The sequence below is a fragment of the Columba livia genome, chromosome 13 (genome assembly GCF_036013475.1).
Source record: "Columba livia isolate bColLiv1 breed racing homer chromosome 13, bColLiv1.pat.W.v2, whole genome shotgun sequence".
NCBI classification, from domain to species: domain Eukaryota; kingdom Metazoa; phylum Chordata; class Aves; order Columbiformes; family Columbidae; genus Columba; species Columba livia.
Genome location: NC_088614.1, coordinates 15,901,029 through 15,913,781, shown reverse-complemented (window position 1 = coordinate 15,913,781; position 12,753 = coordinate 15,901,029). Strand labels below are relative to the sequence as shown.

General features: G+C 39.6%; 1 protein-coding gene across 5 annotated transcripts in view; it reads left to right on the top strand.

The window, feature by feature from the left end:
• The window catches only part of PEPD (peptidase D), a 227,865-nt gene that overhangs the window by 109,899 nt on the left and 105,213 nt on the right, over positions 1-12,753 (top strand). For all 5 annotated transcript variants that reach the window (XM_065028417.1, XM_065028413.1, XM_065028418.1 and 2 more), the window contains 3 exons: positions 5,867-5,930; positions 7,721-7,768; positions 9,424-9,485. In XM_065028417.1, coding sequence (XP_064884489.1) covers positions 5,867-5,930; positions 7,721-7,768; positions 9,424-9,485 — 174 coding nt within the window. The remainder of the gene's footprint in view (positions 1-5,866; positions 5,931-7,720; positions 7,769-9,423; positions 9,486-12,753) is intronic.

Genomic DNA, 12,753 nt, shown 5'->3' with positions numbered 1-12,753 from the left:
TCCTCTTCTGGTTTTGTGATATGAGCGTGGACAGGTTTTCATGCATTTCATGCAAGGCTTTACAAAAGTTTACACAACATCCGCAGCCTTTCCCTCGTCCACTAAGTGGGTCACCTTGTCATAGAAGGAGATCAGGTTGGTCAAGCAGGACCTGCCTTTCTCAAACCCGTGCTGACTGGGCCCGATCGGCTAGTTGTCCTGCACGTGCCGCGTGATGACACTCAAGATGATGGCACTCTGGTGTCTGAAAACCCAGGCATCTAGAAATCTAATTAGAAAGGAAATAAATGTGCTTATTCTGATGTCTCCTAGCTTTTATGATCTGTGAATCACTTGCAGATATGTTAGGAAATGTAAGGTATGTAAAAGTAGCACTGAGATTAAGACAGCCCTATGGAGGGACCTTGCAATTCAGTGGACTCTGAATGTCTATGAGCAAAACTGGCTGGTGCAGTGAACAGTGTGGCTTCTTGGTGTTAACAGGGTGCAGAAAGCTGAAGTTTTTTGATTAATCTGTGTTGTTGGGAGGGAAGAGTCCTGTGCAACTTCTAGAGGAGACGATGCAGTCAAGAGGCTTGAGACCTCCTGCTGTCGACTTGCTCTGCTCAAGGTACTCAGGTCGTTTTGGAGGTGTATATGTACATATCTATTTGAGAGTGTGTCTGTAATCATTCAGTAACAAAATGCAGTATTTGTAGAAAAAGTTTTGAAATTAGTGCCAACTAGAATTTCTCAAATTTGTGTAATGAACATACCATTCACATTCTAGGCTATATAGTAGCACAAGTAATCTTGAATTAGGAACTCCCACTGAAACCCTGGAGAAAAGCTAAATTTGACTACTTCAGGAAAGGCTGGATTTCGTTTTTGAGCTGATGCAATGTAAAAAACTGAAAATCTGTCCTAGGAACATTAAAAAATGCAAATACAAAGCAACCAGCAGGAAAAAGTTTTTATATATATTGAAGATTGTCTGGAAGAATGTTTAGATGCAAATGAAGATGTATACATATGAATAGGTATTGGCAATTAGGCTGCAAATATATTAGCAGTTGGCTTAGATGTGTTTCTTTCAGGAGTAGCTATCAGCTGTTATAAATTCTGCTCAGTTTTTCGTTGGCATTTTGATTTAGATCCATCTCATTTTATACGTCTCTTCTGAATGCATTTCTGAAAACTAGAACACTCTTTTATCGTGTTGGTATTACACGGCTCTTGCTCCAGAGTCCTTCAGAATACAAAGAAATGTTGCTGAATGGAATTCTTACGGTGATGTCAAATTTGTACAAATCTCTGAAGATTTGCTGTAATGAATTCTTATGCAATGTAATGAACAACAGCTTTAAAGTGGTTTTAGACAATGAGACCAAGTTTTTATAGGGTTTGAAGTGGAAACACAACATAGTTAGTAAAATAGTGTGAAAAAAAATGAGGCTTAAATGTTGTCCAACTATACAAAAGCTTCAAAATATATTTTTTGGTATGTTTATACATGGGCTGTCAGAGCTGTTCATCTTACTGATGGATAAGCAGAGGAGTCAGTATTACATTCCTGTTTGAAGGGTCACATTGAAGTGGAGCCAGTTCTAATACTGTGGTCTGTCAAAGCCGTTGGCAAAATCTGCACTGACATGATTAGGCTGTGATTTGGTGAAGCATCTTCATTTTTAAACATGCCATCATGTACCACCTTGTATTTAGTTAAACCAAATGGAAAAGTTTAGAATAAACTTGGAAGCTTTCGCTAAGCTGATGGACTGGGATTCCTGGTTACTAGTTTTTAACACCACACAGAGCAATGAGCTATAGCTAGTGTGAGCTATTAGTTTACTGTCTGACTTAGAGTTTCACAGTGTCTTTTTATAGTGAACGTATTGCTGCTGCTTCTCCTCCTCTTTTTCCTGTTGCTACCTCAGTAGAATTTTGTTTCTAATAAAGTTGTCACGTGTTATGTTTGAAAGGTGGATCTTGAATATTTGGTGCTTTAATAAAACTTGAGCTGTTAAAATGAGACAATACGTCAGAATTTGAATCTTCTCTTAAAAATGTAGCTTCACATCTTTAGGCCATCTTCAGCATTTCCCGGTTGCTATGAAAATCTTGAGAGTAAGAAACCAAGCAGGTGAACTAGATTGGGTAAAAGAACATGGAAGAGGAAAGAGTACATAGATGTTTAATCCAGAATTCCTCAAGCTTTTCCACTGGACTGGAAATTGTGATGAATTGTAAGTGGTGAACTAGAGACAGTCTCTTGTTTAAGGGATCCTGCGGTGACAAAAAATGGGGACTGTATTCTTGTAAATAAATTCAAGGGCTGACTCTTACATTTTCTTTCTAATGGCTCTAAGCTATGAGCTGCCAGATTTTTGCCCAGCAACTTGGGCACAACGCAGGTCCAGCAGTTTGGAGATGCTTATTTGCATTATAAGATAAAATGATGATCCCTACTATTCTGGAAGCTAACTATTGACATTTCTACTGAACACTAATATTTGCTTGGCTGGGGTTATAAAACTATAGGGCAGGGATATTGAGCCTTTTTAAAGTGCATTTATCTCTGTAGGTTTTTGCTAATTTATGTTGCCAGTGAATTTTTGCACGTTCTTTTTTCCTTTGAAAAATGCCTGTAAAAATTAGGCCATTGCTTCTGTTCACACCTGTTTACAAAACTTTTGGAGTTTTTTGATAGGTAAGGAGAGACATGATTCAATAATATCTGGGATCGTATCTTCCACTTGGGTAATCCTTCTAATTAATTTATGACTCGCTGTGGGTTTTTTTGCATGTAGTCTCTGCAGTGATTAATCAGAATTTTGAAGCTGGCAGCCCATAGCAGCACTACAGAAGACAAAGCCAAACCTAAAAATTGTAACCAATTAACTTATTCTACCTGCCTGAGAGTTGTTTGCAGAGAGAAGTGCTCCTCATCTCCCTCAAGTATCAGATGTACTTTTGAAATTCTCGTAACTGAATGTAACTTCTGATTTTCATGCTGCCAGTGAGCATTCTGTGGAAGGTACTGTACCCTGTGACAGTGATAGTCGGTTCTAGGTTTTAGCCTGTTTTGCATTTAAATTGGATAAAAACGAATACTGAGCATCTGCTAAAGAACTCTACACTTGTGCCTTTTTACAGTAACTATGATGTTGGTGCATTATAATCTTTCATAGATCCCCGCTAAACTGGGAAAAAATTGAAGAAACTGGCGAGAATATGGAAAGGTTGCAATGAGGATCATCTTTGCTCCTCTTTCTCCATGAGCTTTTGTTTTGCCATCTGTCCTGCTTTTCTATATACGACAGCATGGAAATTTTCCACTCTAACGTAGACTTCCACGTGCTCTTTCTCCTTTCGCCTGTATGGCTCTGCAAAGGGCAGGGCCTTGCAGAAATCTTCCCGATGGGAGAGGCGGCTTCATCGCTGGAGCATCGTGGCTCCCATGCGAGGAGTAGGGGATGGTAGTTTGTGGCAAGTGGATGTGAATTTGTTCTATTCTAGTCAGAGGGTGGCTGAAGGAAAGAAGTGAAGCAGAGCCTCGAGTGCTTCGGAGAGGAGCTGAGGTCTGTCTCTCCACTTTGTACTAAAAACTTCTGAGCAAGGTAGCAAGAAGAAGACCCGCGAGGAGGTACACAGTTGGGAATGTGGCAGCTTGTCATTAGGAGTAGAGGAGTCTAGAGTGTTGGGAATTTGACCTAGTTTAATAATGGAGGGAGGACAGAGGATTGTGGGAAGATGCTGTTTAATTTCTCTCAAAGTAGAGAAAAAGTCCTTGGCCTTGAAAGGTTGACGAGCTACTTTTGTTCCTCAAAACAGTGATAGCATATATAAGAAGAGATGTAGGAGGGCTTACAGCTGGAATGGGATCAATAATGAATTAATATTAACCATAACCAAAGAATTAAATTGGCAGCAGTGTGCTGTAGACCACATTATTATAGGAGGCAAGTTAAAAATAATAATTGAAAAACATCTTGTGAAAAGTCAGAAGTTTTCTGATTGTCATGTTGGAAAATGAGACCTATTCTTACTTAAGCTGCATTCAGTGAATAAAATCCTGAAGATTTGTGGGTGTACTTTTAAGAAATATTTACAAGAAACAGTTCTTCGATTCAAACGATGCAGCCAATTGTAAATGGTGCTTTGGAGGTATAGCTCTAAAGAGCATATATTACCATAAATTACTATTGGCCATAAATTAGCTGGTTTTACAGTTGGGATTCTTCTGGTACCAGATGAATTGGTTGAAACTGTAAGAGAGAACAAAAATGGAAATTGCTAAATCTGTTTGTGATGTTTCTGGAATATTAAAGTACTTGAATGTGTGAGGAATGAAGGAGGGGAGAAGGAGATGCCTGTAGGAGAAACAGAGTATGCAGAAGTTGGAGGTAAGGGAACTGTAAAATACAGGGTATAGAAAGATAAGAGGATATAGTGATTTTTTAAAAAATCAGATGTGAAGTTAGCCAGGGAGAGAAGATAAATGATAATTCCTTTGAAATCTCCAACAGTGATGGCAAGAGTCCACAAAAGGGGCATTATAAAAGGCAACATAAAATGAAATATTTTTGAGTACTACTTTCATAGATTAATTTTTTAAAAGTCTGTGATTTACTTCTTGGGAACACCGTAAACATTTTCACGTTGTCGCTTGTGTCTCAACCCAGTACTGTATGGAGCATACAGGAATGTAAAATGAAAAATGAGCACAGAAAGTTGAAAAAATGCTGTAAATCGGAGCTCTGGCCTCATACTGCAGGCACCTCCCACAGGCGCTGAGCTGTTTGTCCCACCACTTCTGCTGTTCCTCACTGCACGGGGTAGAAATGTTCTTTGGTCTCCAGCCTGATTTATTATTTCCTCAGCTGTTTCTGTGCTCTTGCAGTCCAGCATTTAACCAGCAGAAGGGTTGGTCCTGTGCACACCTCAGAAGTGTCTCTCAGGAAGCAAAATGCAGAGGATCCTTCCAGTTCTTCCAACCACATTTTCTTCTCCCGTTTTCTTTACTCTGTGAAAGTCGGTGGGTTGGTCGGTTTGTTTTTCTTTTGATTTTACATTTTCAGAATTACACTGGTTATTTCAGTTTTTGGAGGGACAGAGATTGTAATCAGTGGCTGAAGTCTCGTCAATAACCAGTTGCTACCGTGAAGTGAAGGAAGGAGCCCCCCTGTACTGGGGGGCTGGTGGGGAGCCCTGGGGCGCCGACCCACACCAGTGTGTGCCCCGGCTGACTGCAAGTAGATCTTTCATAGGATTCCTGCATTCTTCTTGTGTTTAGAAAAAACTCTCTGGTTGGGTATCGGGAGAAAATAGCAGAAGTGCATGTGGAGCTGCAAACCATGTTGTGTTAGATGAATGAGTATCTGCTGTCCTGAGGAGCAGAGGCAGCAGAGTCCATGTCTTAATAACCCTCAGTCTGCTTCATGTTCACATCAAAGGGGTTACCAGGTAGAAAATGAACGGTTTGATCATACTTTGAATCTAATACAGAGCATACCGGTCTTTTGCTATTTCCACATCCTTCCAATGTCTGGTGGGTTGGAAACTTGTATATAAATGGCATGGCAAAATCTTTAACAAAACTGTCTTGTGTACAGCGAATGGGGAAAAAAAACCCCTTAAATTCATGAGGAGACACAGGAATCGAAGTATCAAGCATGGACTGGATTGAAGCACACTGATTTTTGTAGCCATGGCAATTTTCTGTGTAATCTCCTATTTTGAGAAATGGAGTCAAGGATAAGATTATTAAAGCATTCCTCATATCTGATTCTGTTGTTGTGATAGTAGAGGACATTATTTCTTTGTCTGTGGCCTTATTAAATATAACAGTAAAACTAAATCCAAATGTTTCTTTTCTTTTCCAAAGGATTCATCCCCCTGAATTCTTCAGGAAAAAGTACGCTGTCGATGAGGTCCACTATGTGAGCGAGGTGAGTTGTCTGTCGCTGAATATCTTTCAGTGAATACAAAATCAATATGTGGCAGTGATTTTGCTTAATTTCAGTCCTCTGCTTACTTACCTCTTAAAAAGTGCTTGTACCTTTTTTTTTAAAGGCTGAACACCAAGGTCTTAATCTGAACACAGTCTCATAAACATGTTCTGTGCACCATGAGACCTGTCATTCTGTGTCTTTATCCAACAGAAACATGTTGCTTAATACTTTATCTGCATTGCCTTGGAGATTTGAGGCGATTGCTGTCAGGGAGGTTGCATGTCCTGGCTCTCACTTGGAAACCTACATTTATTTGATGCCTCCAGAGAGCTGTGAGGAAAGGCTGCCTGCCTTACTCTTAATTTATGTTGAATCATTCTAGTATTTAAATAAGCAAATATATTTGTATTTTCAAATGCGAGTGTGACATGCTTAGTTAGGTTTCTCATTTCATTTCTGAGCAGATGTTTGCATAGTTATGCACCTGGCCAGTTACCTTTTCTTTGGTAGGAAGGCTCAGCAGGATGAGGGCAATATTCCTGCCAAGCTCTGTGGGTGATTTTCATGGAGAGCAGCTTGAAAAGGAGGACTCTGATAGTTCTGCCCCTGCAGACCACTGATGCTGACCCACTAGACCAAAAATTTTGCTCTCATCAGCTGTGAGGATGTTTTACTTACTTATTATAAAAATGAAATGAAGTTTGATCCTGTATTTCAGTAGCTGGGGTGGAGGGATCTGCGGAGAGGTTACTTTTTGACATGTGTGAGTTGGAGTCACGTAGAGTGCCGGTGCTCCAGTCTCATCTGTCACGTGGTGAAAATTGCAAGTGGAAAATGCATATCTTATTTTTAAAAATTAATTTTGGATCACCTTAGTTGCCTTTATTGCAGTTGCCTTTATTGCAGTTCTGTTCTGTGCTTCCTTGCCACTTAAAAAACTCATTGATGGGTCCAAGAGCTCTTTATGTGGACCAGTAAATTGTCCCAAAATAAAGGCTGTTTTCCATCTGGACTACATGGATGGAAGTTAGAAGCTATTGAAGCTTGCAACGAAAATGTTCAACTTTCAAAGGTTCTTCCTCTAACTTTTGCCTGTTTTGCCAAGGAATTGGTTTTCCACCGTCAGGACACTAGGGGCCTCATTTACAGGATAGTTTTATGTCAACAAATGACCAGCCTGTGTGAGCATGTAATTCTGATCTTTCATGGGGAGGGAGGAAAACAAAACAAACCCTGAGGAATGTGGAATTGGTATTTTTATACCTCACTGCCATACGCTTTCTTTTGTTAATATTATCAGCATGCTGTTAAGCTGGTTTAAAGCTCATAGAACTGTGCTCCATGGAGTTAGTCATCTGCTCATTGCCTCAAGTAATGTGTAATTGAGTGCCCACCTTTCTGCAACTGCTCTGGAAGCCCAGTTCTCTATTAATCCAATGATTTCGTTCTCACTTTGTAAATATTTGAAAAGATACTGAAGGAGCTCTTTGTCTCATATTTCCTCTGTCTTCCAAATGATGACAATAGACTCAATCTTATTTGGTATTTATGTGTTGAAAGAACAGCATGAACTTAAGCAGTGCGTTTCTGTCTAAATACTTTGTGACCTACTGACTCTTGTTGCAAGTGTCAGGTAATACTACAATTTCTGAAAGATACCAGAGGAGCATTTTTTTGTCTTTGCAGCTCCTTTACTTTGTGTGCAGCAAATGTTGATGACATTTGTGTCAATGTGACTATAAGGAAGAAATAGAGAAAAATAATAGCAATCTAAAACTTCTTTTTAGATATCCAGTGTCTTGACTTCGAAGAATCCTGCTGTGCTCCTTACTTTGGTGAGTCATATTATTCTGAAGAATAACTATGTGTTTTCTTCAATAAGGAGATCAGTTTATTCAGTATTTCTGTGACCTGTCATTCCCTATCTTTTCCTCCCCATCTTCACCAAGTTGAAGCCACCTGTTTATAGTCACCTGGCTCCTCCATGATCTCAAGATTTGTAACCTTGCAGTCTGTATTCTCTCTGCCAAAAGCTTTATCTGCTTTCTGGTAAAACATGACAAGACTCTTGTTACATGGACCATACTGTCCTCCAGCCTACATACAATGGCTCCAGACTCCATTTTTCTCTTCTGTTGCTCTTGTCATGTTATGAGCATGTTTGGGCCTTTCTGTGAGAATCACACATGGATTCAGGGAACACTTTTCCTTCATTGAGTGGGTTGGTAGGAAAAGCTTCTGAGAGGAGGGAGTGATATCGCACAGCTGCCAAGTATTGTGGATGGTGCTTGCTAATTTCTCTGGAAGAAGGAAGAATGGATGGATGTAAAGCTTGTGCAAGTTTCTTCTTCCCCATCATCCCTCCCCCAGCTTCTTTCCTTGACAGATGTTTTGTAAATCTCCCACTATTAAAAGTGTCTGATTTCTCGTCTCCAATCTATTTCAGAAATTATTTCCTGACTCTGAGCTTTCCCTTACAGCAAATGCACTGGATTTCTTGTTTTCCTATTATAGTTGCCAGACAGAATTCTTACCAAAAATTCCTCCTTAAGCAGTCATGTAGAATGAGATCTGATTTCTTTATCCATTAAGAACCGAGGCCCTCAATAGTTTTCAGTCTTTCTTGCACTTATATTTCTATACACGCACACACATACATGTATAAAAGATGACCCTACAGCTTTTTTCATGTTCTTTAAGAGAAATGTGTGGAAAAGGGAATATTTGACCATCTTGGGCTTCTTACCATTAATTTCTGCACATCAGGTTGTCCATTAGTTGTCAATCCCTGGGCATCCCATTGTAATTGGGAATTTTCCCATTGTAATTGGGAATTTTTGTGTAACTCCTGGCTGAGAGGATGGAGCTGTGATGATTTCACCTTCCTCCCACTGCCATGGGGGGCACACAGAGAAGGAAAGAACACTCCTCTTTACTTTGAATGGAAACTTGGTCCTCTCCTCCTGTGGTCTCATTCCAGATACAGAACTGGAACGTTTCTCCACAGGCTTTCCCAGACACATGTCAGAAGTCTTCATCTGCCATGTAGCAGCCAAAATCCTCCTGCTTATGCTGCTTGCTTGAAAAGAAGACTGTAGGGGAGCGGCATGCACATTTAAATACCAAGCCTTGCCAAGGCAGCGTGTAATAATTTATTTTTAAATGAAATTACTTAAGAAGAAACCTCCCCTGTTTGTTATTCCCTTGCCCTTTACTATTATATAGGTCTCCTAGCTGCGTCTCAAGACATAAAGGAATTAGAAATCAGAGCTTGCCATTTACCTGAGCAGCACATCCTGACCTGAGTTCTACATTCGTCTCCTATGAAACAAATAATTTCTTATATTGGTCAGCATTTGAACAAGCAGTCTGCTTGTAAACGTGTAAGTTTTCATCAAGACTTACTGCCATCAGGTTCTCCGTCTGATTTAAATTTTGAATACTTGTGTTTGGCTCAGAGTCATGATGCTTTTAATCTTTTCCCTCCCAGCGCGGCATTAATACTGATAGTGGAAATGTCTCCAAAGAAGCTTCATTTGAGGGAATCAGCCAGTAAGTGACAAAGCTTTTTTATACATTAATTATTGCATAGCTATGTTGAATTTATTTTACATTTCACATTAAATTATGGTTTTTTCCTAATGGCAGGATGTTGAATGGTAGATCAAATGTATCTGTATTTCTTCTGAAACAAAATATTTGACCTGTTTCTAATGCCTTGAAATACAGTGGTGTGTTTTTCGGAAATCTCTTTTGTATATAAGGTCATCTAATGTTTCCCTTTCTCTGCGTTTGTTTTATGTATCTAAAACCAAACATATCCATCCTTTCAGCTCCATTTCCACTTTTGGGATTGGAATATTTGGTTTTTAGGTTTCAGGCAATGAATCTTCAAGAGCAGCTTCTCTCAGTGGCTTCCTTGTACCATATTAAGGTAGATATTAGGGATCCTGGTATGCACCGTCTTCTGAAAAGATATTGCATTACAGGTGTAAAATAAAAGATCACTCTTCTGCCCAGATGTGATCTTTTAGTGTCCCTTGGTGATGTCTTCTTACGAAGTTTGGCTACTAACGGGGTGAAAATGTCCTCCTGCATGCAGTATTTTGAAAAGGCAGTAAATAAAAATACATCACAGCCTCTCTGGGACGTGAGGATGATGGCCTCAATTTTGAATGAAATACAGCTGTCTGTTCTGTTCTGACATCCTAAAACTAGATAATTTTCCATTTTAGCTCAAGTGTATGGCAAAAAAAGAAACAGCCTCCCACAAAAAAGCCTGTTAAAATAAACCCTCGTGATGAGATGTTGAGTAGATGACCTTTTTTTACGATCTTTGACTCACCCCGTTGTATTTTTCTCCATCCACTTCTGTCAGCAGCATATTAGTTATGCAGTGATGATCGTAATGCACAGAATTTGCTGCAGGTCTGCGCGCTCATTTTTGTAGTCCGAGAGCATGCTTTCTGCGGGGATCATCTTTTCTCTGTCGTGTAAACTGAAATCTGGGATCCGATTCCATCACTACTTTGTTCTTCCCTGTACAACCGAAATGGCAACTTAGTGTTTCTGTCAGGGATATTTGGAACCAGGGTGGCAGATGTTTAGACATCTTTTACTGCCCAGTGAAGTAAATATGAACTTCCAGAATACAACAAGTAGTTTTTAATGAATAGTTGTAGTTTTCTCTGCTGTTACAGCAGTATGATGCTCTGTTGCTTTGACCAAGCAGATGTTCAGTTGTCTTGCACTCTGCAGGTACAGGTGGACTCCAGCATCTGTGCAGAGTGATACCTCTGGTTTTATCTGAGACACCTCCACATGAAATATGAACAGTTATTAACTCTAGCAGTAATTAATTATGGGAATGATATAAAAGGTCTGTTCGAAGTACCAAAAAGCCCTTTCCCCCCCTGAATTTCACTAAACACTAGAGTTTAATTAGTAACACATTCTATTAGTAGTCAACATTAAGGTAGGAAGCCACTCCATTTAGCACTTGATTTGAGATTTTATCACGTCTCCTACAACACTTAAAGGGATTAATGATATTTTATTGCTGGCTTCCAAGTTTGCGGTAAACGTGCTGTCGGTGTTCTCCAGGAGGAGAGCTTCCCCATTCTTTTGGGGCAATTTCCAGCTGTTTAGCAGATACTTCTCTTTTGAGACCCAGGATACCTCATCCCTCTCCACCCTGAGGCACCGAGTTGTTCAGTTTGCTGCCTTCAATAGATCTGGTTGGTGTCTTTCCCCAGATACTTGTGATACAGAAGAGCAAGTGTTGATTTTGTTGTTGGATGTGCTGGAGATCCACTACCCTCTTTGATAGATGTTGTATTCCTGGGGTGTCGTTTGCTTCCATCTTCTGGCTACCTGGCCAAGATGTATGTGCTTGCAAGGGCTCTTCTATGTTGCTCCTGTTCCCATTTGTCTTTTTTTATTCTAGAATGACTGCTGTGGGTTTGGTTGGGTTTGGGTTCATGTGGTTTTTATGGTGGGGTTTTTTTTGGTGGATAATAATAGAAATAATTGTATCATTTCCTGAAAAAGCTGCACCTTGCTGTCCTTGCAGGCTGTTGTCCTGCTCCTCTCAGAAGCTGCCTTTTGCTTGCCCTAGTGATGTTGCTTCCCTGCCTTTACGTTTTGAACCTTTTGAACTTCTTATGGAACACAATTACCTAAAGTATTTGATTCATTTTTCCACTGTAATAAATAGTCATTTGAGACAAAATGACTACTGTAGTCGTGTATTTTTTCTGTGCTCCCCTTGAAGATCACCCCAAAGCCATTTTTGTCCTGCTAGCAATGACCCAACTTGATTTCATGCTGATAATAGAGCCTATAATAGTTAATCATATAATAGTTTCCATTAGTTTGCATATAGCTCTCTCATATAACAAAGTAGATTGTACTGATAAGAAAAGCTTGTATGTTGCTGCAGTCTGTGGAATGGAGAGTGTCTGGGGACAAGGACTTCAGACAGGAGACCTGCACCGTTTCCTGGTGGTGTTCCTGGTGACTCCCCTCACAGCGGCTTTCTTCACAGCCGCTAAGAATCCTACAGAAATGACTCGCTCTCACTTGCTTCAGGTGGCTTAAACACAGAAGGCAGATTTCTAAAGTAGTTCTGATGTGTTGTTTTCTAGAAATATGTATTTCTGTTTGCTAAGCGAGGATAGTCCTGTGGAGTTTTTGGCTATTGTTGTTGGTTTTTGTTTTTCTAATTCGTGGAACCATTTTTCAGACTGAAAAATGTGCGGGAATTTTTATGTCCAATCATGTGGTGCTTATGTAGCACTTGTGAAAGTGCTTTGAGATGATGTGACTCACCATACAGAAAATGGATTTTGAACCTTTATGGATAAACACTAATGTGCCATATTCTCTAAAACACCATTGAACAAATCTTCTCTTGCTGTTTTGGGCTGTTTTGTTTTCATCCTCAGAATCAATTGATGTAAATGATGGACAGTTTAAGCAATTGTACCTGATGCTTAAAGTTTTTCAGTTTTTCTCTCAGAATGGCACTTGTTGCGTATGACCATGAAGAAGAGTAGGAAATTCTAACATTGTGTATGAATACATTTTAGATTTTTATCACCATATACACACAAAGTGTATTTGTTAAACTGACAGGGGGGTCTCATTATTCAGTGTTATTATACAGGAGGTGTAGATTTCTAGCTTTTTTTTTTAACTAATGAAATTGTCTTGCATGTTAAAGAACAACCAAGTATGAAATCAATTTGGGCATGCCTTTCAGTGTAGCATTTCATAGGTCTGTGTTGATTAAATGGAAGTATTAATACGTTACAGATTG